At 48.2% G+C, this 27,256-nt stretch overlaps 9 protein-coding genes across 9 annotated transcripts; 4 read left to right on the forward strand and 5 right to left on the reverse strand.

Moving 5' to 3' along the window:
* Positions 1-68: 68 nt before the first annotated feature.
* ARB_00665 (uncharacterized protein) lies at positions 69-863 on the reverse strand (the record flags this gene model as incomplete). The annotated part of the gene is made up of 3 exons (XM_003013074.1): positions 69-361; positions 541-641; positions 679-863. 3 exons carry the CDS (start codon positions 861-863, stop codon positions 69-71), a joined length of 579 nt encoding a protein of 192 aa, XP_003013120.1.
* A 1,429-nt stretch (positions 864-2,292) lies between these two features.
* ARB_00666 (uncharacterized protein) lies at positions 2,293-2,802 on the forward strand (the record flags this gene model as incomplete). The annotated part of the gene is made up of 1 exon (XM_003013075.1): positions 2,293-2,802. One exon carries the CDS (start codon positions 2,293-2,295, stop codon positions 2,800-2,802), a length of 510 nt encoding a protein of 169 aa, XP_003013121.1.
* Positions 2,803-3,064: 262 nt separating this feature from the next.
* On the reverse strand, positions 3,065-5,005 carry ARB_00667 (uncharacterized protein; the record flags this gene model as incomplete). The annotated part of the gene is made up of 5 exons (XM_003013076.1): positions 3,065-3,915; positions 3,988-4,195; positions 4,245-4,445; positions 4,503-4,681; positions 4,738-5,005. 5 exons carry the CDS (start codon positions 5,003-5,005, stop codon positions 3,065-3,067), a joined length of 1,707 nt encoding a protein of 568 aa, XP_003013122.1.
* A 532-nt stretch (positions 5,006-5,537) lies between these two features.
* On the forward strand, positions 5,538-6,666 carry ARB_00668 (uncharacterized protein; the record flags this gene model as incomplete). Its single annotated transcript, XM_003013077.1, has 2 exons — positions 5,538-5,687; positions 5,755-6,666. 2 exons carry the CDS (start codon positions 5,538-5,540, stop codon positions 6,664-6,666), a joined length of 1,062 nt encoding a protein of 353 aa, XP_003013123.1.
* Positions 6,667-7,512: 846 nt separating this feature from the next.
* On the reverse strand, positions 7,513-8,332 carry ARB_00669 (uncharacterized protein; the record flags this gene model as incomplete). The annotated part of the gene is made up of 3 exons (XM_003013078.1): positions 7,513-7,582; positions 7,719-8,143; positions 8,282-8,332. 3 exons carry the CDS (start codon positions 8,330-8,332, stop codon positions 7,513-7,515), a joined length of 546 nt encoding a protein of 181 aa, XP_003013124.1.
* A 767-nt stretch (positions 8,333-9,099) lies between these two features.
* ARB_00670 (uncharacterized protein) lies at positions 9,100-10,783 on the reverse strand (the record flags this gene model as incomplete). The annotated part of the gene is made up of 3 exons (XM_003013079.1): positions 9,100-10,194; positions 10,268-10,499; positions 10,680-10,783. 3 exons carry the CDS (start codon positions 10,781-10,783, stop codon positions 9,100-9,102), a joined length of 1,431 nt encoding a protein of 476 aa, XP_003013125.1.
* A 634-nt stretch (positions 10,784-11,417) lies between these two features.
* ARB_00671 (uncharacterized protein) lies at positions 11,418-17,527 on the forward strand (the record flags this gene model as incomplete). Its single annotated transcript, XM_003013080.1, has 6 exons — positions 11,418-13,016; positions 13,081-13,271; positions 13,322-15,621; positions 15,690-16,047; positions 16,100-17,119; positions 17,203-17,527. 6 exons carry the CDS (start codon positions 11,418-11,420, stop codon positions 17,525-17,527), a joined length of 5,793 nt encoding a protein of 1,930 aa, XP_003013126.1.
* An 830-nt stretch (positions 17,528-18,357) lies between these two features.
* On the reverse strand, positions 18,358-19,338 carry ARB_00672 (uncharacterized protein; the record flags this gene model as incomplete). Its single annotated transcript, XM_003013081.1, has 3 exons — positions 18,358-18,535; positions 18,603-19,084; positions 19,243-19,338. 3 exons carry the CDS (start codon positions 19,336-19,338, stop codon positions 18,358-18,360), a joined length of 756 nt encoding a protein of 251 aa, XP_003013127.1.
* Positions 19,339-20,190: 852 nt separating this feature from the next.
* ARB_00673 (uncharacterized protein) lies at positions 20,191-21,425 on the forward strand (the record flags this gene model as incomplete). The annotated part of the gene is made up of 2 exons (XM_003013082.1): positions 20,191-20,250; positions 20,313-21,425. 2 exons carry the CDS (start codon positions 20,191-20,193, stop codon positions 21,423-21,425), a joined length of 1,173 nt encoding a protein of 390 aa, XP_003013128.1.
* Positions 21,426-27,256: the final 5,831 nt, after the last annotated feature.

Genomic DNA, 27,256 nt, shown 5'->3' on the forward strand with positions numbered 1-27,256 from the left:
ATAGAGCAGCAGCTTTGATATAGCTAGCCCTCCTGGCCTCCTGGATGCTGCCTCTGTGCAGTCTGCATTCACAACACAACTGGCGGGCTGTTCATCCGCTTAGTCGTCCACAGCGAGGAAGTTCCCTCCTTGCATGCATTTCTTGTGTTCTTGCTGCAGTCTTCTTGTCTTCTTGTCTTCCTGCCTTCTTCCGTCGGCCGTGGGTAGGTATATACTCCCTCATGTACTGGCGAAAAGGGGCTTTCCCCCTTATTATATACCCTGCTGCCTCCACACTCCATATTCCCGGAGGCTGTGTTTGACAAAAGTGGCTTGACTCCCCCATCTCCATCCTCGTCCTCTCCGTCCTGCTCTTCATCTCCTGTACGGGGGGACCTTTTGCTCCTCGTCGTCGCCGTCGCCGTCGCCGTCGCCTCCGAATCTCCACGTCGGAAAGTCTCGGAGAAAAGCGACTGTCTGTCGGGCGAACCCGCGAAGTCATGTGCCCGCTGCCAGGGTTGCCTGATTAGGAAATCCGCGGCGTGCTTTTTGTTTTCTGACGTCGAAGAATGAAGACGAGGATGAAGACGAAGAAGACGGAGAAGACGAAGACAGCAGAGACGGGCAGCAAGAAGACAAGATGCAGCGTGGACAGGGCGAGGCTGCGAGTTTGACAGCAGCAATGGCAATCATACAAACTGGCGGGAACAGTGGGGGAGACGAAGTGGGCTTTTTGCAAGAGTGCCAGTCCAGATCAACAGCCAGCAGAGACGAGCAGCCATGGCAGCAGCGAAATGGCGAGACAGCAAACAGACATTGATACGTACCGGCTCTCCGAATATCTTATACACCGACTGGCGGCGGCCAGACTCACCAGACGCCATCTTTTGCGCTGAAACCGGCCGAATAACCCAAGGTTAAGAGACGTTGCCTTTGGGTTGGCGTTGACGTTGACAGTTGACAGTTGACGGTTGGTTGTTGAGGAGGACGATTGACAGTGGCTGCAGCTAACTAGTTATATCAACTATTCCTGCCTGCTCGAACCGGCCCGGTCGTCTCCCTCTTATAAATATGCCATACAAACTGGCCACGAAGGTCGATGTTGGAAACGAACAAACGTCAATCTCTTCGTTGCTTTTCTTTGCTTTTTGAGTTTTTTTGCGCTCTCTGGGGGAAATCTAGAAGCCAGATGCTGGTAACCATTAGTTACTCCTGGGGATGAGGCGGCGGGCCTTGTCACCCGAGGAACAAAAATTTCAACGCTTGCTCCACCACCGAAATTGGCAGCCCACCAGCAAAGTTCCGCTCAACAGGATCCGACACGGCTTTATCCCAGTCGATATGGCGAGATCAAGAGACAGATGGCCTGATGAAGCTGCGGGGTTATCCGTTGGAGCGTTACAAATCAGCTTGACGCTAGCTGTGGTCCAGTTTCGGTGCGAAACATCGCCTCTCGCCAATCCCTGAAATCCTCAGGACGACAAGGAGACGACAAGATGATGAACTACTTACACGCAGAGCTTGTAGCTATGTTTGTCCAAGTATACCAGTCATATACCACACGATGGTCAGCTATGGAGGCCTTCCAACTTAATACGATACCCTGATACCCATGTCCCCTCCATACTTAAATCCAGGCCCAGAGTTTTTGAGCCTCACTTTGTTGCCTCTATGCATGTTGCCAGGCAGTGCATCAACATCATGCATCAATAATGTATTGATAAACAAATAGACATTGAAGACCACCACACGGACCTCCCATGGAACTGACAGAGCACAGCATGGGTCTGATAATTCCGCCAGCAAGATCGGTTGAATCCATGTCAATCACACCCGAGGGGAGGGGGTTGCTGCCTAGTCACCTTGCATGAATACCTGTCAAAGACACAGCCTCATCTTGTCCACAGGTGTATATTCACCCTTTTGGCTTAGTCGCTTTGATGATATCATCTTCATTGGCCTTTCCGAGTCTCAACCCCCTCATTGATCATCCTGAACAGTATGTGATAACCAAGGGTGGAAGTACCTTTTGCGGCGCATCACTTTTATCAGGACGATAGCCTGGTCATTACCTCGCATTCCCGTCCAACCACCCAGTGATATGCAAGGCATACTTCCCACCCCTGCGCTGCTGCCTGGACTTCTAGTCCCCTCAAATTGCATTATAAAAGGGGCTTTCTTTCTCTGTAGGTTTGCTTCCTCTTCTCATCCAAAAAGCATCTCAGTCACAGCTGCCCTCTGCCTATACCTGATATTCCCCCCGTCCAACCTACAAAGTCTTAGAAGGCTCTTTCAAGTCACCTTCACGTGAAAATGGCCTCCCGTTCCATGTCCCGCGAAGATATAGCTAAGCAGTATGAGAACTACTCGATTTATGTCATGCTCAGCAGTCGTGGCGCCAACCCTGGCTTCCACTGGGGTATCTTCATACCTACCAACACCCCCGATGGCCATCTTTGGCATGCCACCAACCGCGAGGGAGGCTGGAAACTTGATCAAAGACCTTCCAAAAACGTCCCATATTCCTTGAGTCTAGTCCTAGCCCATAAAATCGGCTCCGTCAACAACGCCAACTGGCAGACTTGCATCGATACCTTGAACGGAATTCCAGCTGGACCTCATCCTTCCCCCAATACTGGCGAGACGTTCTCCTGCAGGACCTGGGTCAAGGACGCCATCATCGCACTAGAGAAAAATGGGATTATTACTCTTAGTAAATCCATAGCTCGTATTGAGGAGACATTGCTGGATGCTGCTGCTTGTTACAAGGACGACGTGGAAGTCGGTGGGAAAATCGCCAAGGTTAAGAATTCTCAGATCTAAAAGAGTTCTCATATCCATTACGTGCAAGAAAGATACTCTGAAACGTGATTATCATATATATATGAGACTTATTGACCTAGAAAAAGGTCCTGAGGACAGGACAATTCTTATTTACTAGTAACTTGCTTCATTTGATTATGACATGCGAGGGGAATAAAATAAGAGATATACAAAATGCTAGCTATTCCGAGATTAGGCTTGCTGACATGGTAATATGACTTGAAAATCAGAGAGAATAGACAATGAGGGAAGGGAGAAGAGATTAGAATGGACCTAAAAGGTCCGAAAGCATATTTTCCACCCATAACTCTTCCCGATAGCCGGGAAAAACACTGTCGACTACATCAACAAGCCAACGTTCCACACTTCGAACGGTATAATGCATTTTGGTATATTCCCAATATTCCGGGAACCATCCTGCATTTTCCCAGTCAACAATACCCGTAATTTTTCCATTTTCTGCCAATATATTCCTTGGGTTGAGGTCGCCATGAGTAAAGACAACCTTATGGGGAATGTCATGCGATTTCGTAGCACGGGTCCGAATCTCTTCCCAGAAAGGATCAGTAAGATACTTGTTGAAATCAGCCTCAGACTTGAATCGTAACTCCTTATTCTGACTGTCTGGAATTCGCCAGTCTAAGAAGCCACCGCCTTGGGAGTTGCATATAAGATATTCTGAAGATGGATCTCTTGGTATTTTCCGAAGCTCAGAAATGTACCCCTTTAAATCAACCACGACTTGCTCTATCTCTTCATCAGTCATTGTGTTCAAACTTGGGCCAATGGGGCGTCCAGGAACGCAGGTCATTAGTAAATACGAATATCGTGACGTCTGTGCAACATCAATTGCCCTGGGAGCGGGGATATGGGTTGACTGTTCTATCATTTTTAGGGTGTGGGCTTCAACGTGATACTTTGGTGCAAGGGATGGTGATCCTCGGCGGAGGTATAAACCGAACGGGAGTTTATAGACGGTCATAGACAGTGTAGGTGGGTACATTTTGAGGCCAATCTGGGCTAAAAAGTCGTATACGGATGTTCTGACAAAAGAAGGTAGCGATGTCCAGAGCCGTCGGAAAATTGAGAAAAACGGAGAGATTGAAGATTTCACTGTTGAAGTCTTTTCTGGTACAAGTTAGAGGGAAATATATTCATGGACGAAGAGAAAACCTTGTGACTTACTTGAAGCATTGGCTAGACGCTTCTGCATATATTCATGAGCTTCCATCCACGCCAATGGTCTTGAGAAGGATCTGTGTATTGCAAAGAGATTTTTATTAGGAGTAAGCGTTAAATGAGGTTTTCTATTCTCAATATGAATGGAGCCGCCACGATCTAGGGAGAAACTTTCGGGGTGACTAGGCGTAAATCCGCTATGAAAGACGCTATACTTTTGCATGTCAATACTATTAGCTATAATATGGAGTCCAAATACTCACCTCTTGCTTCAAATTAGATTCTGTTTTGTTATCCCCACGTTGTACCCGGAGGTATGCGTCTCCCTTTCTAAAATAGTCCCAAGCTGTGGTAGAAAGTAGCCAAACGTTTCCCAGTTTGTCTGTCTGTCCGTTCTCTAGAGAGTAGATGATATCCAATAGTTCTCTTGATAGAAAGTAACTCAAAGGCTCAAACAGAATACTCTGGCACATCCATTAGCTTTGGGTTGAATATAATGAAGTAGCAACATGTACACATACCCCTTCAGATAGATCTGGACCGCTGGTAAACACAGTTGGTGGGACAATATGAAGGTATACAAGCCCTTCAGCACGGTGATTCTCAAAAGTTATTCCGGTAAGGCAGCACCGGCCTCCGTCCCGTTCGAATACCAACTTCTTCTCCTCGTCGGAGAGCGAAGTTGCCTCCACCGGCCGAACTTGACCTTGTGTCAAAACAATAAACCTCGTAAAGGATTTCCACAAAAATACTTACACATGTTTATTAGAATCTTCCAGTTTGATAGAAACTGATAAACAGCCTTATTGGAAGGTAGACTGGAACCGTCACCCATAGATATCTTATTAAGGAAAAATTGCGCAGCTTTTTCGGAATCAGATGCATTTTTAATAAATGCACCTAGAATGGCCCTGTCGGGATGGGGTATGTCTGCAATGACCAGGTATGCTTTGTATTGGGGTGATTCCTTGTCGAGAAGGAATAGCTGGGAGGCCGACCGAGCGACATGTCGGGGGATAGCCATGATAAGGGTAGATTAGAGTGATAAGTCGTTGAGTTGTAGTTACTGTTTCTCAGAAGTATGAGTACCATAGATAGCCCCTATGGTGCTCCACAGGTAGGGTGCTTGTTTACACTTTGAAGTGAACTCTCCTGTGCAATAACCTCCTGGTCCGGTGTAGTGGAAGTTGGCCAGCGATTTATACACACCTAATAGAAGATCACTCCAAGCAGGTGGACATAATGACAAATAGCAGAAACTGGTCAACACGAAGGCGTAATGTGAGGTTTAACAAACAGGAGAAGTGTTTACCTGCGAAACTCTTTTGGCGCGCTTGATCGGCTGCCTAGGCGCCAATGAGCGCTTTAGCTCGGTCACGTGTAACTAACTAGTGGAGGCCGAGTTCAAGGCCTAGAACTTGCGGCCAACGATGGGGATAACTAGTTATTGAGTTACGTCGCGAATGTTGAAAAGAGAAGAGAGGTTTACCACGCTGTCTTGACTTGACATTAAAGGTTGAGAGTAGGGGACCTGTGGCTCTTATGCGGAACATCTGATGTTGAGCCGTGTTTTTTCGTTTTTCTGGCGGCCATGGTCAACGGGTCTACTCTCCAATCTATCTGTTTTCTTTCGCTCCCTTAGTCGGCTGTTTGGAATATCCGAAGGGAGATCCGAGAAATACAATGGAGACATAGAGCAGTGCAAGGTAAGTAACTAATGCTCCTACTACCGTGCAGAGTTACACTCTGATGAATTCTTCTTTACAATTTCAGACTCCGACGGCCGTTCATCCTACTGCTCTCAATTACTCAAAGGACACAACAACCCTCATTACCCCGGGCCTATGGATGCGAGAACTAAATCCTGATCTACCGGACGAATATTTCAAACCCCCAGCCAACACAAGAGCAGATAACATCTATGTGTCCAAGGGAGTTCTTTTAGATATCGGCGGGACCGCGTATCTTGAACGGCCCCCCTCTGGAGAAGTGATTAAAACACCTTTACCAGACGTAGATCCTCGATGCTTCCGAGAAAATTGCCGCAACATGCGCATTGAAGCTCGAGTTTATAAAATACTTGGTAATCACCCACGGGTGCCGACACTGCTAAGTTGGGACCCGGAGACGTGTTGCATCAGGATGGAATACGTGGCCCATGGCAGTTTAAAGGATTACATGGACAAGAATGAGGAGAAGTTATCTCCCGAGCTCCGTCTTCGATGGGCAAAACAAGCCGCAGAAGGACTCACTCTTCTTCATTCTCATGACATACTTCATTGCGACATTTCGCCTCGGAATTTCCTACTGGATGAGAACTTAAATCTCAAAATATCTGATTTCGGTGGTGTTTCAATTTCTGGTGCTGAGCCTACTGCTACTGCAGGAACAAGGTTCAGATGGCCTGTCATGGACTGGGATATTCCTCCCACGGTTGAAGACGATATTTTCAGCCTTGGATCGTTGATCTACTTTATTATGAGTGGGGTGTATCCTTACAAGGACGCAGCCAGCGATGAAGTAGAAAGGTTATATGTGAATTGGGAGTTCCCTGATGTCAGTGACATTGTATGTGGTGACATTATATGTCGATGCTGGTACCGAAAGACAACCGCTGGAGAAGTATTCAACGCTCTAGAACACATTTCACACCAACATATTGCTAAAGTCATATCTGGATTGTGAAAACATCTTATCGAGGATCGTAATCTTGAAAGCCTTCGTCCCTATGGCGCAGACACCGTGTACGACTGACTGTTCTTCCTAAATACACCTCCGGTGGGTTTTGGCAAACTCTTTTGCTCTCGGCGTGTTGAAGGCATTTTATCTTCTCCAGGTGTCGTCTAACTTTGGTGCAGGCCTCTGAGCATTTTGCGTATTTTATTGTGGTGATGTGTATCTCACACATTTCTATTTCCTACCGGTCGTTAGGTGCCATTATCCGGTATGGGAGTCTGGTACATTTAATTGAGCCTGTACAATACCAGGCCTGAGGTGAGTGCTCACCCCTTATAAATTGCGCAGAACGTGATCAATGAATTCTGTCCACCGACTGGTAGGTCGTTAGCTATTTCGACCGGCACAGAGCAAGGCTTTCAAGGAGGAATAATCAAGGTATTTGAGCCTCTCTCAATCTGAGACTTTCCTTGCTATTAAGCATTGTGGATAGCGAGTCGGAAAAATCACAGTATGATCTTTTTGACTGATTCACGTTTATATATCGAGCCTCACTGAGTTGGACCCCTCTCGCTAGATAGAGATCTGCATGGTGCATATTGCTGCCTAGATGGATTTTCTTTTTTTCTCTGTCATGAGGATATTTGCCACGCCTCATACAGAGTAGGTCAAGGCTGATTTCCTAAAGTTTAGATACATATACAGACACAATGCGACGACTAGATGCTACATATCATGGACTGGATGCTACATGTCATGACACTGGCCCAGCATTAAAATGCTATTACGGAGTACAGAAGTAAAATATACTGAAGTCAGAAAATGTGATTCGCCTAACTAGTCAATGTACAAACATTAATCCGTATATTGTTCAGCATTCGACAAGAAAACGAAGCCCGGTATAAGCAAGATATCAAACAGAGAACTAGAAAGGTACCATCCTAAGGCACAACTCCGTGTACATCAAGTGTTTATTTCGGAGGATACTTGTTCTGGAAGAACCACCTTTATCAAGTCAATATACACCCATTGCCTTGATTATGCGATATATTTTAACATACCTGCTGACGTAGTAATCGAAGAGACCTAGAGCGCCGATGCCACCGGTCCATGCAGCAACCAACTCCCACGTCAATGCTCCGCGCAGGTGCTTCTGGTACGCACCATATGCCAACCCGGCACTGGCAGCAGTGAGGAGAACCATGTTCCCAATGACGACGGGATTAGACTTGTTACGGTCGAACTTGTCGTAACCTCCTGCAGCAGCCTCCTGGGCACGTTCACTGACATCCTTCGCCGTCTCTTTGGCCTTCTGTTTGCCCTCTCTGTACTTCTTCTTTAGTTCTTCTTGTTCCTTCTCGAGCTCAACGCGGGCTTCTTGCGTCTTGGTTTTTATCTCCTGTGCATTAAAGTCTGATGGGACGGTAGAAACATGTGGCGAATCGACATCTACAAGATTAGAGGTGTTGTTCTCTTCTCTCTTCACCTGCGGAGGCTCAGGAGCTCGACTAAGTGTTGGTTAGTTTGTGATCCCTTCCTTCAACATTGCCATTGATGCGTATACTCACGCCTAGCAGGTTGTCAGTAAGGTGATCAATTATGGGGTTAAGTGTGGAATACTCACTTCTTCTGCGGTCTGTTTAGCATTCTGAGCAGCGGCTTTGGCGTACGACATGGTGCTTGAGGAATTGACTATGACGAAGACCACCTCAAGACTAGTTATCAGGCTCGTATAGGATGTAGCGCTGTATCTTTAGCTGAGGGTGGAGAGGCAAAAGAAGGCCCGGGAGCAGATGTACTCTTTATATAGGTTGCTCTGGAGCTTTGCTTCTAGATACCGCTATTACGTCATACCTGGGGGCAGGACTTCCAAGGCACAACACGGAGGCCGGCAGAGGAAGAGCGGCAAATAGCATGGGATTTTCACATGATTATACGTAGGGATTAGATGATATAACGTATTACCAAAAGGATAGAGGAGGGTAAGATCTGTAGGCAGCGGGTTAGTATCGCATAGTCTGTGTTTCACCAGCCACGCATATGTGAAGTGCTGGCAGCAGATGTGGTCAGTATTCTACCAAGACAGAGCTAAATGAAGTTCGTAGAGACAACAGAAAGAAATCCAAGATGGAATATTCGCTTGAAGGACGTAGTATATAACACATGAGAGAGGAAGAAAGGTCGGAATAAAGCGCGAGGTGCATGAGGGACGGAAGATAGGATGTAGCGCAAGGGTAAAAGGGGGTCAGGGGAAGTACATGTTTTAATACACTATTTTTAAACAGGGGAAAGGACGATTTCCAGCTGTAAAAATCTGCTATATGAAATACAGGATCAAGTCTAATAGGAAGATCAGGAAGAGAATCCGGTTAATGGGGAATATGGAGGCAGGGAGGTAGAAGGTTCGATGGGTAGATGAAGTTGGGAAAGATTTGAATGAGTTTAGAGGAGAAGTTCGAGAGGGTTCTCGACAACTCTCTTGAGCTCACGCATGAACTCAGCTCCGACAGCACCGTCAATGACCTTGTGGTCAAAGCTGCCGGTGACCACAATCTGGTCATCCCATTCAATTTCAGTGCCTTCCTCAAGCTCGGAGCGGACAGCTACCTTGCGAGTGGTACCGACCGCAAGGATAGCGGACTGAGGAGGGTTGATAACGGCAGTGAAACGTTCAATGGCAGGGTTCATGCCCATGTTGCTGATGGTGAAAGTACCGCCGTTGTACTCCTCAGGCTTGAGCTTGTTCTCCTTTGCGCGCTTGCCGAGGTCCTTGACTTGGCTGGAGATGTTGGACAGGCCAAGTCCCTCGACACCCTTGACAATAGGAGTAATAAGGCCAGATGGAGTAGCAACCGCAACGCTGATGTCGACGGTCTTGTGCTCACGAATCATCACTTGGCCGTTTTGCTCGATCCATCGGGAGTTAACAGTGGGAACTCTCTTGAGTGCAACAGCGCAGGCCTTGATAAGGAAGTCATTGACAGAAAGCTTGTATCGACCCTCTGAGGATTCGTTCAATGCTTGGCGAAGCTTGAGAAGACGGGTGACAGACAGAGTGGAGGAAACGAAGTAGTGTGGGTTCTCGCGGATCGACTGAGCAAGACGGCTGGCGATAACCTTGCGCATGGAGGAGGCTGGAACGTCCTCATAGGCTGGGCCAGCGGCACCAGTAGCTGGAGCAGAAGCCTGGTGCTTTTCAACATCTTCCTTGGTGACTCGTCCACCTGGGCCCGTTCCCTTGACGTCCTTGATTGCAACACCCTTCTCAAGAGCGAGCGCCTTAGCAGCCGGGCTGACAAATGGCTCTCTGTCAAGACTGGGCTGCAATTTCTCTCCGGTAGTGTCTGCTTCCTGGGCCTCTGGCTTGTTCTCCTCGAAGGTTGGGGTTGGAGCGGCCTTGGTCTCAGCCTCCTCGGGCTTCGGGGCCTCCTTGGGTGACTTGTCAGCAGCAGGAGCTTTGTCACCGCCCGCATCCTCCAAACTGAAAGACTCGAATGGGCTGATGTCCTCTCCTTCTTCAACCATGACGGCAATTGGCTATCCAGAATATCAAGTTAGAATTATCCCGGTCATGACGGTAATTTTTTTTTTTTCTGCTTTGAATACTTACGTTACCAACAGCGACATCCTTCTCACCAGCATCCTTCAAGATCTTAGCCAAAACACCTTCCTCCTGGAATTCAAAGTCCATCTGGGCCTTGTCGGTTTCGATTTCTACCAAAACATCGCCGGGAGAGAGAGTATCTCCAGCTTTTTTGTTCCAAGCTCCAATATTTCCAGAAGTCATAGTAGGCGAGAGAGCAGGCATGCTAATGATGGTGTGGGGAGGGTAAGCTATATCACTGTTAATATATGGTTTATTTCGGCGTCACATCGGAGTATGGAGTAAGGCATTGTTCGCATACATTTGGAAGCATAGTATCTGGCCAGCGAAGCGTAGGCTGGCACTGCGGACCTAGAGAAGGCCGATGTTAGTCAGAATCAATGCAAATGGCACTCTCCGATACCATTGGCGGTCATACCTGAGCGCATCAGAAAGACGAAGCACATTCCGCGACTCCCTCAGTCCATGTTGTGCGGTCTTGGAGAGCAGCAACCGCCGCGACAGCACGGCAGCAGAGGCCATTGTTGATATCTGTCTGGAAGGAGTGAAACGGGCAATTGAATCTGCAATCAAGGGGTGTGAGAGCAGGCTGCAGACAAGCTGGCCCAGGGGAGCGAGGTCGATGGAGGATAAGAGGAGTGGGAGATGTGAAGATCGTGGACAGCGTGAGATCTCTCGTCTTCGACTCTGCGTCTGCGCTGAAACTGAGATGATTTTGTTGAGCTTCGCCGGAAAGCGGATCCTCTGTCGGGGCCGCGGTCACGTGGAATTTCCCACCAAACACGGCCGATAGCTTAGTCACGATCGACGCATCTGGACTAGCGGCTACGGCGGACGCAGCAGCCCAGGCGCGCTGATGACTAACATGATGACCAAGGACTGACGTAAACCAGCTTATATAATCACCTGGGGAAAACGGCAGAGAGAAGGCCAGTTGTAGGCATTAGAGATGTTGCCTGTAGATGCATCCAACGAACTACATTGATGAACGACATCGACAAAGGAGCCCGGAACCGCGCAGACGCCCCCCTTACCTCGCCCTCCACTCGTTTGCCGCTCCTTGCGCTTATGGTTTTCAGCGTCGTCTAGTTCGGACCGGGTCCTTGTCTGTTTAAAAGGATATATCTGACCTGCCAGCAGGCCTGCTACACTCCCAATGGCCGATTCCGAAGAACGTCCACCCGAGGCTGTACAGCAACCGGAAGCACATGCTGAGCCAGATACCACGACGGCGGATGAGACAGCAGTGGCAGAAGAGCCCCAGCCGCCACAAGAGGACACGGTCGAAGACGAAGCTGAACAGCCCGAGGGGGAACAACAGCCTGGCCCGGAAGACGGGGGAGACGAGGACGACGATGCCACGGAGACAGACGCTCGCGAGGGCGCTGGTGCGGAAGGTGGAGGTGACAATGCCACGCTAAGGGCTTCAGAACAGACTCCTTCGGTTGTAATAGAGCAGTCGAGGTCGCGGTCTGACTCCCGGTCAACGGTTGCAACGCAGTCTGGCCAGCAGCGTTCAACACCTCTCAGCTCAGCTGTATTCGTGATCACGGCTTTGGATACAATTGCGGCCTCGAAGGAAGCCCGGAAGAGCAAGGAGCTGGAGGACGCAGTCAAGCTGGCTCAGGCCAACATTAAACAATCCGACCACCATCCAATAGATCCAGAATCGATCTTTTTACCCTTACAATTGGCGAGCAAGACCGACAGTATCCCGCTGCAGGTCACTGCCCTAGACTGTATCGGCAAGCTGATAACCTATTCTTACTTTGCCTTTCCCTCTGTTCCCGATGGAAGCGAGTCTGCAGACCAACCTCCGCTGATAGAACGCGCAATCGAGACAATATGCGACTGCTTTGAGAACGAACATACCGCTATAGAGATCCAGCAACAGATTATCAAGTCTCTCCTGGCTGCTGTGCTTAATGACAAGATTGTTGTCCATGGTGCCGGCTTGCTGAAGGCGGTTCGACAAATTTACAATATCTTCATCTACTCCAAGTCTGCGCAGAACCAGCAGATAGCACAGGGATCGCTGACTCAAATGATTGGCACTGTCTATGATCGCGTACGCACCAGACTGGATCTCAAGGAGGTCCGTATACAGGAGACGGAGACTCGGGAAAATCGCAATGGCTCTACAGTTGACTCACCTCCTAACGCCGCGGAGGATGGCGCCGTCACGGACGTTGAAGGACAATCCGATATTGGATCCTCAAATGTTGTAGATCAACCTGTCGCTAAGGAGCCGACGGAGAAACTGACTCTACAAAGTTTCGAGACCAACAAGGATGATACCATGGTCAATGATAGCGCACCAACAATGGTCACAAGAGCCAAGGTGGTAAGAAAGACATCAAAATCTGGCGAGGAACTGGATCCGGCGGCCGATGAAGAGGATGAAATATATATCAAGGACGCCTTTTTGGTCTTCAGGGCTCTATGCAAACTGAGCCATAAAGTGCTCACCCATGAGCAACAGCAAGATTTGAAGGCGCAGAATATGAGGTCAAAGCTACTCTCTTTACACCTAATGCAACACCTCCTAAACAACCATATCGCTGTTTTCACCTCTCCCATTGCAACCATCAGACACGGTTCAAACTCTGATGAAAGCATGACACTACTACAGGCCATCAAGCCACATCTTTGTCTTAGTTTGAGTAGGAATGGCGCTAGCTCTGTTCCCCGCGTATTTAATGTCTGCTGCGAAATATTCTGGCTCATGTTAAAGCATATGAGGGTGATGTTGAAGGTTAGATTATCTCCATTATACCCCTTTTTCACTCTTTCATTCATTCGGATTTACTAAACCATAGCTGCAGAAGGAACTGGAGGTCTTCTTCAAGGAGATATACCTGGCTATTCTTGAGAAGCGTAGCTCCCCTATATTCCAGAAACAGAGCTTCATGCATATTTTAGAGCGTCTCTCTGGCGACCCAAGGGCACTGGTTGAGATATATCTAAATTATGACTGTGACCGTACTGCATTGGAGAATTTGTTCCAAGGGTATGTCAGTTATCTTCGGACCATGACCATGGCTAATATTGCAAAAATAGAATCATTGAACAGCTTTCTCGAATGTCAAGTATGCCTGTGTCAGTTACTGCGTCACAACAACAGCAGTATGAACAACAACATTCCAAAGCCCCATCTACCCCTAATGACTGGCATAACCGTGGTACTCTTCCCCCTTCCCTCACCACTGCCAAAATTGACCAAACTCCTCCGCCCACTAATAACCAACATTACCCCCCTGAATACGCCATGAAGCAGAATGCGCTGGAATGTCTAGTAGAGATACTCCGCTCTCTCGATATATGGTCCTCTCAGGATAGCGAGCCTAAGTCCTTAGGCCGAGGACTGATGTCGCGTAGCTCAGTTGACGTTTCCCGAGATTCCATGGATACAAGCCAAGGAGGCCCTATCATTCCATCACCTCGGGTTGACAACGCAGATTCAGACACAGGCGCATCATCACCTGTTCCTGAAGATGACCCCAATGAAATTGAAAAAGTCAAGCAACGCAAAATCGCATTGACAAATGCAATTCGGACCTTCAACTTCAAACCAAAACGCGGAATGAAAATCTTGCTATCTGAAGGTTTCATCCCATCGAACTCCCCCACCGATATTGCACACTTTATCTTTAGGAATGACAGACTAGACAAGGCAACCCTTGGAGAATATTTAGGAGAAGGCGATGCAGAAAATATTGCTGTCATGCATGCATTCGTCGATTGCATGGATTTCACTAAACGCCGGTTCCCAGACGCGCTTCGAGACTTCCTACAAAGCTTCAGATTGCCTGGAGAATCCCAGAAAATCGATAGATTCATGCTCAAGTTCGCACAGCGATATGTGACTCAAAATCCCAACGCATTCGCCTCGGCAGATGCAGCTTACGTTCTCGCTTATTCAGTTATTCTACTTAATACAGATCTGCATAGCACGAAGATGAAGGGCCGCCGTATGACAAAGGATGACTTCATTAAGAATAATAAGGGAATTAACGATAATGCTGATCTTCCAGTTGAATATCTCAGCGGCATTTATGACGAAATTCTGAATAATGAGATCGTTCTACGCACCGAACGTGAGACTGCTGCAAACCTGGGTCACTTGCCTGCTCCCCAACCAGGACTAGCTTCGAGAGCCGGTCAGGCACTGGCTACTGTTGGTAGGGACATTCAGGGAGAAAAATACGCACAGGCGTCAGAGGAAATTTCCAGCAAGACTGAGCAATTGTATCGAAGTCTGATTAGAGCACAGCGGAAGTCAGCTATGAAGGAAGCACTGTCGCGTTTTATCCCCGCTACTTCGGTACGACACGTTGGGTCCATGTTCAATGTGACATGGATGTCCTTCCTTTCTGGCCTTTCGGCTCAAGTGCAGGATACACAAAATCGGGAAACAATTCGTCTGTGTATGGATGGAATCAGATTAGCTATCCGTATCTCGTGCATGTTTGACCTCGAGACTCCAAGAGTCGCTTTCGTTACTGCGCTAGCCAAGTTCACCAACCTAGGAAACTTGCGCGAGATGGCTGCGAAAAATGTGGAGGCCCTTAAGGTTCTGCTAGATGTTGCTATAACCGAAGGTGATCATTTGCAGAGCTCCTGGAGAGAGATCCTCACCTGCATCAGCCAACTTGATCGATTCCAGCTTCTTACAGATGGAGTGGATGAAGGCTCATTGCCTGATGTTTCACGGGCATCGCCATCTACGGACTCACGTTCTCAAAAGTCCCTTCAAGTTCCAAAGAAGCCCCGACCACGTTCTGGTAACGGACTAGCATCCTTCCGAAGAGATGTTGCGATTGAGAGCCGCTCGGCTGAAATGGTCAGAGGTGTAGACATGATTTTCACCAATACCGCCAACCTCAAACAAGAGGCTCTCGTCGACTTTGTGCGTGCACTTAACGCCGTTAGTTGGCAAGAGATCCAGTCCTCTGGACAAAGCGAATCCCCGCGAACCTATAGTCTCCAGAAGCTAGTGGAGATCAGTTACTACAATATGACGCGAGTTCGAATTGAGTGGAGCAAAATCTGGGAAGTTCTCGGTGAACATTTCAACCATGTTGGTTGCAATGCTAACACGGCCGTTGTGTTCTTTGCATTGGATTCGCTCCGGCAACTTTCAATGAGATTCATGGAAATCGAGGAACTCCCTGGTTTTAAATTTCAGAAGGACTTTTTGAAACCCTTTGAGCATGTCATGGCAAACAGCACCGCAGTAAATGTCAAGGATATGGTGCTGCGATGTCTGATTCAGATGATTCAAGCTCGTGGAGATAACATCCGCTCCGGGTGGAAGACGATGTTCAGAGTGTTCTCTGTTGCAGCTTCAGAACCATACGGTACGTTAACCTGGGGCTACAGACCCCATTATCTCATTTATCTCGTTAACTAACCTTTCACTTAACAGAGGGTATTGTAAACATGGCATTTGAGCATGTTACTCAAATATACAAAACTCGCTTTGGCGTTGTCGTTTCGCAGGGAGCTTTTGCCGATTTGGTTGTTTGCCTTACCGAGTTCTCTAAGAATCTCAAATTCCAAAAGAAATCTCTTCAGGCAATCGAGACGCTCAAGTCTACAATCCTGAAGATGCTGAAAACGCCGGAATGCCCTCTTTCCCACCGCCGTACAAACTCTGGCTCGTCACAGGGTGAAGTTGTTGCTCTGGCCGCGGGCCAGTCTCCTGAGGAGCAATTCTGGTATCCGCTATTAATCGCTTTCCAAGACGTCCTTATGACTGGAGATGACTTGGAAGTTCGATCGAGGTAATATTCCGCGCATATTTATAGTATTTATTGGTAGCTAATAGTTTGGTAGGGCTCTCACATATCTCTTCGAAACGCTTATTAGATATGGCGGCGACTTCCCACCTGCTTTCTGGGATGTTCTCTGGCGTCAACTTCTCTACCCCATCTTCGTCGTACTGCAGTCCAAGTCCGAGATGTCCAAGGTTCCTAATCATGAGGAACTCTCGGTCTGGCTTTCGACCACCATGATCCAAGCCTTGCGAAACATGATTACCCTCTTCACGCATTATTTTGACTCCTTGGAATACATGTTGGATAGGTTCTTGGGCCTTCTGACCTTGTGTATATGCCAAGAGAACGATACCATCGCCAGGATCGGAAGCAACTGTCTCCAGCAGCTAATATTGCAAAATGTCAATAAGTTCACCCCAGAGCACTGGGAGAAAATTGTCGGGGCGTTCGTGGAACTCTTTGAAAGGACCACTGCATATGAGCTTTTCACTGCGGCGACCACCGCACCAGGTATGGCTCCTGAGCGAAGAAATATAGAAGAAGCCACGTCTCAGGCCGACCCCGGTTCTCCTTCGGCTAAGCCTGACCGAGGCCAAGAGTCAACACGACCCAGTGAAGACGGGGATGAGACACATCAAGCGCAACTTCCAGCTGCCTCATCCGAGCTCGAGGACTACCGCCCTCAGCCTGACTTGCAACAACCTCCAACTGTCGTTACTGCCGCGCGACGACGATTCTTCAACCGCATCATCATTAACTGCGTCCTTCAGATCTTAATGATTGAGACTGTAAATGAACTCTTTTCAAACGATGCTGTTTATTCGCAGATTCCTAGTAAGGAATTGTTGCGGCTGATGGCGTTGCTGAAGAAGAGCTACCAATTTGCCAAGAAATTCAACGGGGCAAAGGACTTGAGGCTCAAGCTGTGGAAGCAAGGTTTCATGAAGCAGCCGCCAAACCTTCTTAACCAAGAAAGTGGTAGTGCCGCTACCTACATTAATATTCTCTTCCGTATGTACCATGATGAGCGCGAAGAGAGGAAGAACAGCCGTTTGGAGACAGAAGACGCTCTAATACCGTGAGTCACCTCCACCCTACTTTCCCTGTCCCATCGAATGTGTTACACTAACCTAGACTTAGTCTGTGTGCGGACATTATAAGACGATATGTTCAGCTGGATGAGGAGTCCCAACAGCGAAATATCACCGCGTGGCGCCCAGTTGTAGTTGATGTCGTTGAAGGATATACGGGTTTCCCTCTCGAAACCTTCGAAAAGTACATTGAAACCTTCTACCCTATTACAGTTGACCTCCTTTCCCGCGACCTTAACGTTGAGATCCGGCTCGCGATCCAAGCCCTGCTCCGCAGAGTCGGAGAATGCCGGCTTGGTATCACTCCACAAACACCCATCACCTCACCTACCAGTCCTCGAAGCTCCACTTCACACAGCCATTTCAACGGCCGAAGACAGAGCGTGGGACGATAGGCTCCGTTTCCTTTACCCCTCTAACATCACACTTTGTATCTTTGCGTTCCTGGCTCCCTTAGACGGTTATTCTGAACTTCTCGTCTCCCAGTTGATATCCGGTTTTTAACATCTTACTTTTTGTTTGATATTTTAGCTCCTTGGTTTATGTATTCTGGAAAAATTAAAAGCTAATCAGAGCGAAAATTTCACTTTTCCCTTTACCTTTTTAACTCTTCTGGGGTGTAGTTTAGTTTAAGGAGACTTCGCCATGTATGTAGCTTTGCACTTTAAGTTTATCTCAAAGCCTTCCATTAGCGCTTGGAGCGTTATCATTGGATGAGTGACCCCCATGCTTGGCATTTCATGTTTATCTTATCTGATCATCTAGGCGCTCTTGATCCAACACGCGGACAGTTCATTGTTGCTGCAGTAATACTACCATAAGAAAGTCATTCTTCCAGCTGCTGGTTTAATTAAATCTCGTAAGCATTTCAGTTTATATAGCTGCTTAGGAGGTACATTGCATTTAGAAATATTAATAAACTACTTGTTAATATGTTATTATTGGTCCAATCAATCTGTACTATGCGGTATGACGACATAGATTGTCTCTATAGAGAAGTGGCCTTGTATCCAGCCAAATGGCATTGTTGACATAACACGGCCCGTGGAATTAAAGTATGCATGAAACGGAGAGGCGATACCACCTCCCAAAAATGATACCTGAAACATATTACATCGTACACAGGTAGAGAGCGCTATGAATAAGAGGTACAATGGTAAATATTACCTAGATGATTAGTATATAGTAGTTATATGTAACTTGGCATATTGTACATGTTCGATTTTCATGAGCTCCAGCCCATGCTCCCATCAAATGGGGCGATAATATCACCTTGCTTTAGTCGAACTTGTTCAAATGTCGGGACTTTACCAGCTTCGTAATGCCGAAGCAAATTGTCCATATCTTCTTCGGTCATGCTAACGAGCTCATCCAGGCTCCATGTGTCACATATCCGGGATATCCTGCATAGAATGTCAGTGTCAATGGCCGGCATAAGTAAAGAACGCTCATATCATAATAGTCACGTACCAGTTCATTCTCTTTGGCCCTTGGTTGGGAGCTGGGACAGCTGCCCGCAGTTTCTTCCGTAACACCCCCACATTCAGAATTGCGGCACCGGCATTATCAGGAAGACTATCTGCAATCTTCTTCCGTATGATGCTAGCCAATTTGGGGCCGTTCCCGTTTGTACTGACCATGACTTGCAGGGGCCCATCACGATGTACGCTGCCAAAATAAAAATCACACTCGGACGGCACGTCAGCAATGTTAGCAGGGATGCGCTGCTCCCTGCACAGCTTCCATATCTGAGTGGAAGCCTCGGGATCGTCGACAGCCACGAAGACCATGTCGATGCCCACTAGATCTTCAGGTTGGAACTTCCGATCGACATGGCCAACTTGCTGCTCGGCCACGCGAAAGGCCACTTCGGCATTTAAACACGCCTTGGGACAGACGACGACGACCTTCGCGTCTGCATTTAGCGCATGTAAGATGCGGCCAGCAGCTACCTAGAAAGCGCATGCGTTATTAATGATAATATATACACACACATATATATATATCTTTAATTTTTATTTATTTATTTTTTTGATTGTCCGCATATTTATGTATTTTTCGAACAGCCGCCATAGCCTCGAGAATAGCTGAACAGGGGAAGGAAACCAACCTCACCACCGCCGACTACCAGGACTCGCTTGTCCCTCACCTGCCACGCGACAATGAGAGAACCGCCCGGCTGAATAGCAGGAAATTCACTGGACATAATCAAAGTCGGGACTCCAGAACTGCCATGTACTGGCGCGTGAAGAAATAAATATTATTTATTATTGAAGAAAAAGTGCTCAATTTATTTTTTATTTTAATTTTTATTTTTATTTTTTGTTTCCCGTCAGGTCACATGTTCTTCACCCAAAAAAAGCTGCGGCGCAAGTGAAACTCTAAAATCACCTCCATCTTCTCGACCGCCTGAAAAAAGCGACGAACGACGCAGAAGAAACACATAAAAGCAGGGCCAGAGAAAGGAGCCGGCCAGAGGAAGAGGACGCTCATGGAAGGCTGTCTTGACCGACGCTCGCGATATCTCCTGTTGATGCCCCTGGAATCCTATACGACCCTTGCCTAAAACCTCCGACCTCAGCCATGAGAGGCGTGCTAGTGTTCTCGGGGACCTCGCATCCCACCCTGACTGAAGCGATATGCGACAGATTGGGGACTCTACCAGCTCCTTGCGAGCTGCGGAAATTCAGCAATGGCGAAACCAGCGTCAATATCGGGGCTTCTGTCCGCAATCAGGATGTTTATATTGTCCAGAGCGGGAGCAGGAAGATCAATGATAGTGTAATGGAGCTGTTGATCATGATATCCGCCTGCAAGGGAGGTTCGGCGAAATCTATAACAGGTGTGTTCCTCCCGTACTCTAAAGAGTGGTAGAATGTGTTTTTAAAAAAGAATTCTCGACTAACTAGCTTGAAAGCTGTTATGCCGTAGGTTTATCCCTCGTTTTACTCTATACACCCCCGGCTTCGGCTCAACTAACTATGCGGCATTCCAAAGATATTTCCCATACTCACGGCAATCAAAGAAGAAAAGCCACAGAGGAGCCATTACGGCTCGGATGCTTGCCAACCTGCTATCTGTGGCCGGTGTTGACCATGTCGTCACCGTGGACCTACATGTAAGGATCGACAGGCTCTAGATAGTAATTGGCACGGGTGACTGACAACGTATTGAAAAAAGGCCTCTCAAATGCAAGGTTTCTTCGGCAAGCCCGTTGATAACCTCTTTGCTGAACCTCTTATCGCGCGGTGGATTCGAATGAACGTCTCTCGATGGAATGAGGCGGTGGTCGTCACCAAGAACGCCGGAGGGAGCAAGCGGGTTACGTCTTTGGCTGATGCGCTGAAACTCAACTTTGGCATCGTCACTACTGATAGAAGACGGCAGAGACAAGCAAAAGCCGGTACTATGACCGATAGTGCCATCTTTTTCGATTCTGTTGAACAAGGCTTCACGACTAGCCATGATGGTGAGCAAAAGTTTGACCGTATACCAAGTACAACAATCCGTCGCTCAGTTGTCTCCGCCACAACTGAAAGCGGTATCCTCACACCTCGTAACAGCACTTCCGACTCCTCTGCTAACCCAGCACAAGAGTCGGAATCATATAGAACGCCACATCCGGATAGCATGCTCGCTCCGTCTACTCTCGCTGACGGATTTTCCTCTGAATATACCGATGAGCGAGCTCGAGAAGTTATCACCGGCCGCTTGGTCCAGGGGCACCTTGTGGACGATGATTACCCATCTCCAGAGACTGCGTCTACCTCTGCATCCGCTTCCAACCACGGGGCGGACGCATATGAGGGATCGATCCCAGACCCGATGAGCATGTCTGCCGTGTCAAATGTCTCAGGCTACCAACCCGGACATGCTCTAGGGGGCTCGTTCGATGCAGCCGCATCCTCTGACGAGGAAGATGTCTGTCCACAGAGATCCGGCCAGGAACGAATGATCACCCTTGTTGGCGACGTGAAGGATAAAACTGTCTTCATTGTCGACGACATGATTGACCGGGCCTCTAGCTGGATTGCGGCTGCAGAGACAGTCGTTAAAAAAGGCGGCGCAAAAAAGGTGTACTGCATCGCTACTCATGGTATCTTTGGAGACGATTCCATGGAACAAATGGAGAATTGCCCCAGTATCGACTATGTCGTCGTAACCAACTCATTCCCTCTCCCCATCGAGAAAGTGAGACTCATGAAGAAACTGGTCGTCCTCGACCTTTCAGCTCTGCTGTCTGAGAGTATCAGAAGACATCACAATGGAGAAAGGTTTGCCTCTTTTGGTTGATTCCGCATGCCACATTACATATTCCCCAGCCCCATCCACAACCTGCACCGGTACCTGATTTCTTCAAACTTTTACTAACTTCTTTCGTTTCTTTTTAGCATTTCCGCCCTCTTCCAATTGCACGGTTAGCTAAAGCTGAAGATAGCCATCAATCATCCCAGAGTATCATGGAACCCCCCTTCCCCTCATCCCAAAGAAAAAAAAAAAAAAATGAAAAAAATGCAAAGCTTTCACACATGGACCAAATATACAGATGCATATCCCCATCTAATCTGCAGCTGACGGCACAACATGATATGTTGGAGCACGAATATGTATATGTTTTACGAATCAACCTCATTAGGGCAATCAATGACAACAACTATCATCAACATTTCTATAGCAACTAGCCACCACATGAATGAAGAGCGAAGACAGAAGAAAAGCAATTATGAAAAGAGAGAAAAGCAAAGAACTGCAGTTAAGATCCAAATATATCCCACATTTACCATTCCCAGAGTTACAAGATCTTCACGGGTTCGGGTATCAGCATGTGGGGGAAAGATATCCTAGCTCGATTTCCATTATTGCATGTTCCACGACTGTGATGACCCTCGATGCTATGAAGTGGCATCTCTTTTCTCTTCCTCTTGCTCTCTCAAGTCGTGTGCCAGAGTCCACCTTGACCGACCATACGAACCGCTCCCCCCCTATCCCGTTCTCTTCCAGTATGGGTACACTTTCCACTTTTTCTCTTTCTTTGACAGCCTTGCCCCTGCCATCCCTCTGTTTTCTTCTTCCTATGCTTTTCTTCTTTATTTCTTTTTCCTTCCCCCCTTCCAACCCGCCGTTCGCGTGTAAGGGTGGCTCTGCCACAGCTGCCATCCTGCCGACATGTCAATCACGCGAGAATCTTGAAAAGACGGGGCCGGGACCAGCACCAAGAGCTTCAGCTTTAATCTCCATGAATCGTTTGCCTTCCATGGCCCGGACAACGATGACCGTCAACGGCATGGCAACTGGCTCGTGTGTCCTGATAGTCAACTGTCAGCCCCATTCCAATTGGCCAGATACCGCCGTTCGGTTGACTATGCGTTAAGGTTTCTCAGTACCAAATTAATTCTCGTTTGTTTCCACCTAGCGATTACATCCATATACCTCCGGTATTCACCATGATGATTCCTTTTTTCACCTTTCACATCTACCTGGCCCTGGTATTATATTGTAAAGGGGGGGAGGGGGAGGGGGTAACGGCTGAGCCAACGGGAGTATGAGTGAGCTCTGTCGATCGCTTTCACTTCTTCAGCCAGGTGTCTGAGGATGTCGTCACTGGACAATGCTTCAGGGAGTACGCCGCATGACCGTGGGGCTTAACTCGCATGGGATGGACCCTTGATAGCAAACAAAAAGAAGTGACATGCAGAGTCCAATGTGCCTGGTGTAATGAGGCAAATGCAGCTCGCCTTGAATGACCCCGTATTTTCCTTCCTTTTTCCTTTCCTTTTTATCTATGGTTTTTTTTTTTTTTTTTTTTTTTTTCTTTAATTAGCTGTTCGGTGTTATATACAGTCATTCGTCTTTCTATATACATAACTCTAACGTAGTATATAGATGTTCAGCCCTCAAAAAAAAAGGGAATAGTAGCCTATGAATGCGGAGATACATGCATACAAACGTACATAGACACTACTGCATATGAGCCGACTGTCCACCAACGTTGCTTCTGCCACCGGGGCCACTGGCTCGCAACGTCAAAGGCCAGTCTGTATCTTTTCTTCTTCTTCCCTGCAGCGCTGTGTACTTGTCGTCATGTGGTTCAGCATAAATATTAGACACCTCGAGATCGACAATCTAGACTGTGCCGGCGGCTCGAGAGCGGCAAGCTGGCTGCGAGAGGTGATAGCATCTCGAAGCCAGCAGATGGCTTTGTGAGCAGTGATACCCCATATCTAGCACCTATCTCTGCCTGATATATATACGGAGCAGCCTACGTCTGCATTCTAACAGGAGCTCTAGGAGCAAGTATTCGACGGGGAGACTATAATAAGCTGCTGCAACGGGGTGGTAGCTGGCGCAGCGGAACCAGCAGCAGACGCGCCAGATATAGCTACCTGAGGCGCACGGCGATGAAGATCGGATCTTCGTGATACATCATATTTGCTTGTTCGCTCGTTGCCCTCAACCAGATAATGCAGCGAACTTCGCACAGGGACATCGATGTTGTACAGATACATACCGCATTGCAGGCCGGGAAGACAGGCAGATCTCCAGAGGGGGTCTGAGTCCCTGCACCAGCAGCCTTCCAACCCATCCATCTCAACTGTCCCCAGCCGTTGCAGAGCCAATTACCTGGAAGAACCGTCTGAAGCCTAAAAGAGGCAGCGCTCAAGATCAACTGGCGGCGATGACTGACGTACGCCAGGGCTAGGGCCAGGGGTGATGGGGGGGGGATGGGATGGAGAGCCACACGCCAGGAGGATGGGCGCCGGTATGTCGGGATGGATTTCCGCCAGGGATGTGGGAGTCTAGTTACAAGAGTGCATATCTAGAGCTATCTATACATACTATGTATAGTTAGAGACAGGTATGTGTGCGTGTGTGTGGTGGTGCTGGCTTCAGGTCGCGGCTCCGCGGGGATATATCTAGTGATTGGGCGAGTCTGCTGCTGAGGATGAGACAAGGAAAAAGGAAGCAGATGCTGGAGGAGAGCTGACGACGATTGATAGTTGCGGCCGGTGGTGGTGGTGATATCATGGATCCGGCTGGTCCGCGCTGGTATCTATCAATAGCCATGGTTCTTTTGAATAACCAAATGCATTCGGGCACACTTGGCGGTGGACGTTAGCTCGCCTGCCTTACTCTATATGGCAATCAGCGGGTGTCGTTTTCGAATCTGTACGGAGTATACGAGGAGATATCAACGGGCTAGTATCGGAGGCCCTCGACAGACACAACAATTGGTGATTGAGAGGAGACAGAGAGGAGAGAAATGAACAGGAACCAACCAGGATGTGGCTTTTTGAAGGCACCAGCAGCTTGGTTCCCGGGATCTTCACGCCAATGCTCCGTCCGCCTGTCTGCAATCCGAATTGAGCGTCGCAGACGGGCCATATATACAGGCATCAACTAGGTTAACTAGGTTAACTCCAGGGCCGGCCCTCCTGTGCCCGTAACCGCGGGAGTCTGGATACGGATTTCTGAGCGTCAAACGTGGAGCTCATCCCCCAGCCTTGACTTCTCGACCTGTCCTCCTGCATCGATACGGGGAAAGCATATATGCGCCCCTTAACTACAACACCAATGTATCAACCATCCTGACTCGTCAATATTATCTGCAACAACCATGGGGGCGAAACAAAAGCCGGGCCTCTCAACCGTCTTGCCAATTAAAATCGTCAAGCCGAGAAGGAAGAGAGGAAGGGCGAAAAATAGAGGGCCCCAATGCAAGGGAAGGGGAAAAAGAAATGGGATGATTTAAAAAAAAAAAAAAAAAAAAAAAAAAAAAAAAAAAAAAAAAAATAGGAAGCAACAGAAGAAAAAGAAAACCCGAGACAAAGACCAGACAGCCAGACAGCCCTCTCTCTCTCATATCAGAGCTTTCCATTAAGCTCTGGCCGTCAGAAAAGGGCAGACGGGGTTCCGGGACGGGCCTCAGGGGAGAGCTCAGCTTTGCTTCTTCCCGATAGAAAAGAAAAGAAACGAGACGAGAAGAGAGAAGAAGAAGAAAAAAAGAAAAAGGAAAAGAACAAGGTCACTGCTCTAACTATGTTCCCGGGGGTGTATAAATATACTGATTGAACAGCCCGGGTCGGTGGCCCTTTTCACTCCTCCATCACAGTACACCGTGCAATTTCACTCTACACACACACACACACACACACACACACACACACACACACAAGCCTGTCTTCGCACCAAGTGATTAATCCCTGGTGTACCACTGTCCTGTGTCTCTTACTATTTCAATTATTCATAGCTGGGGACCGGGAAGCAGGATACTGTGGCCGGGCCAGCTCTATATAAAGACCGACTCCCCCTTCCAACTCGGAGACTCCCTTCTTCCTCTCCTGTTCTTATTATCATCACCACCACCAAAAAGCCGTCTTCTTGACCAGCGGAACATCCAGCCTATCCAACTCCCAAACCCCTCGCTGGGATCTGCTCGACTCTGCCCTTGCTCTTCCACTAATCGACCCGTCGTGCTGGAACACCCCTACGCCTTGGCTGTGCTTAGCCCCTTGCTCCCAGGCCTCCCAGAGTCCCAGCGACCAACCCCAGTGTCCGCGCAACCCCCTGACGCCCCTTAGTTACCCAACCCCTCAGGGCCGAGCTGTAACCTGCATCATAGCGTCTGTTCCTCTTCGGAGAACTTCTGCCGAATCAAACATCCGCACGCGCTTTAGGCACCGTCAACGTCACTCGCACACCCAACCGACCAACTTAGCCAGTTAGCCATGGCCAACCCGCGGTGTCCTCACCAATGGGGGATCGTCCAGACCAGCAACGGCAGCATCCTGACCTGGCGCTGCTCGATATGCAACGGCGGCCCTTTCGTCGGCATCTGGCGCTGCAAGGTGTGCGGCTTGATGAAGTGCAACCCTTGCTACACCAAGTGAAAAAGTAATAACCAGCCGGCAAATGTATCTCGACCATCCATAATCGGTGCTATGATCATGTTTACTTTTGATCAACGCCACCGGTTGTTTTCCCTTCCCTATTATTGTCTTTTTCTTTCTTCTGCAGGGATCTTGGGGAGCAAAGGTACTTGCATCATGCAGGCAATTGGTATTATTCTTCTTCCTGTCCCCTGCCTTCAAAATAACAATCGCAATTCTCAGTACACCTTAACCATTGTGCCCTGCATGTTCGCATACATATCCTTCGCCACGAGATCTCTCACTTCACACCGCCCGTGCAAACACAATAGTGTATCTTGAACATGCCCAGCTGACAAACGGATCCATAGATCTCACCCCCTGATGCGCCCCCCCCCCCTTTTTCGATTTCTATTAATTTTATCCTCGACGTATCGGACCTCAGTCTTCGAATTTGCTCACGGCTACTCCGTATACTTCTCTTCTCTCTTGAGGGCCTGTCTCTTCTTTTTTGTTTTTTTCTTTTTTCCCTTTACCTTTTTTCCCTCCCCCGTCGCTGCGCTGTTTGTTTGTATCAGTTCTTTTTTTCTTTTTGCCTGTTTCCTCAGTCAGTCGACTTGATACCCAATTACGAGCCTGCAAATTTCACGGAGTATATGCATCCTTACTTTTTCTGCGTTATTCCACCCTCCTCCCCACCTATTAGTTATTAACGTTTCGCCTTTTATATACATTATTTATCAGCCTGACTAGTTAACTATCGGAATATAAAATGTGAGTCCGAGAGGGCATTTTCACGGCAACCTACAGCGTACGAATTAGTACTCTGCAGACAGGGAGTTCTTACGTTGTTCAAGTAAATCAAGTAACTAACCCTGGTCATATGGGGAAGGACTGTCCGAGTAGTTAGATTGCAGCGAGCCCTACTTATCGCCATGCATAAGCACTTTGCACGAAGTATGTCATTTTTACCTCAGTGTGAACTTAGCTAGTTGCCCCTGGCCACATCCTGCCCTGAGCTCGGAGTCTATCTCAGCACGGAGGCAACGCCACCGCAGCAGACTAGGCGAAGAATCCAGCATCAAGCTCTCTGGCTGATATGCTAGTCAACTTAGGCGAGGGTGCAGAAAAATGCGCTCCTCGCCTAACCAGCAGGTATCTTGATCTATCCAATTTCCTGGGCGGAGACATCCCCGGCGTGGCGTCATAACTCGGACATGAACGTAACTAAAGCAGGAGAAGCCACAGGAAGTGGAC

This window comes from Trichophyton benhamiae, assembly GCF_000151125.1.
Source record: "Trichophyton benhamiae CBS 112371 chromosome Unknown contig00142.0, whole genome shotgun sequence".
In the NCBI taxonomy this organism is placed as follows: domain Eukaryota; kingdom Fungi; phylum Ascomycota; class Eurotiomycetes; order Onygenales; family Arthrodermataceae; genus Trichophyton; species Trichophyton benhamiae.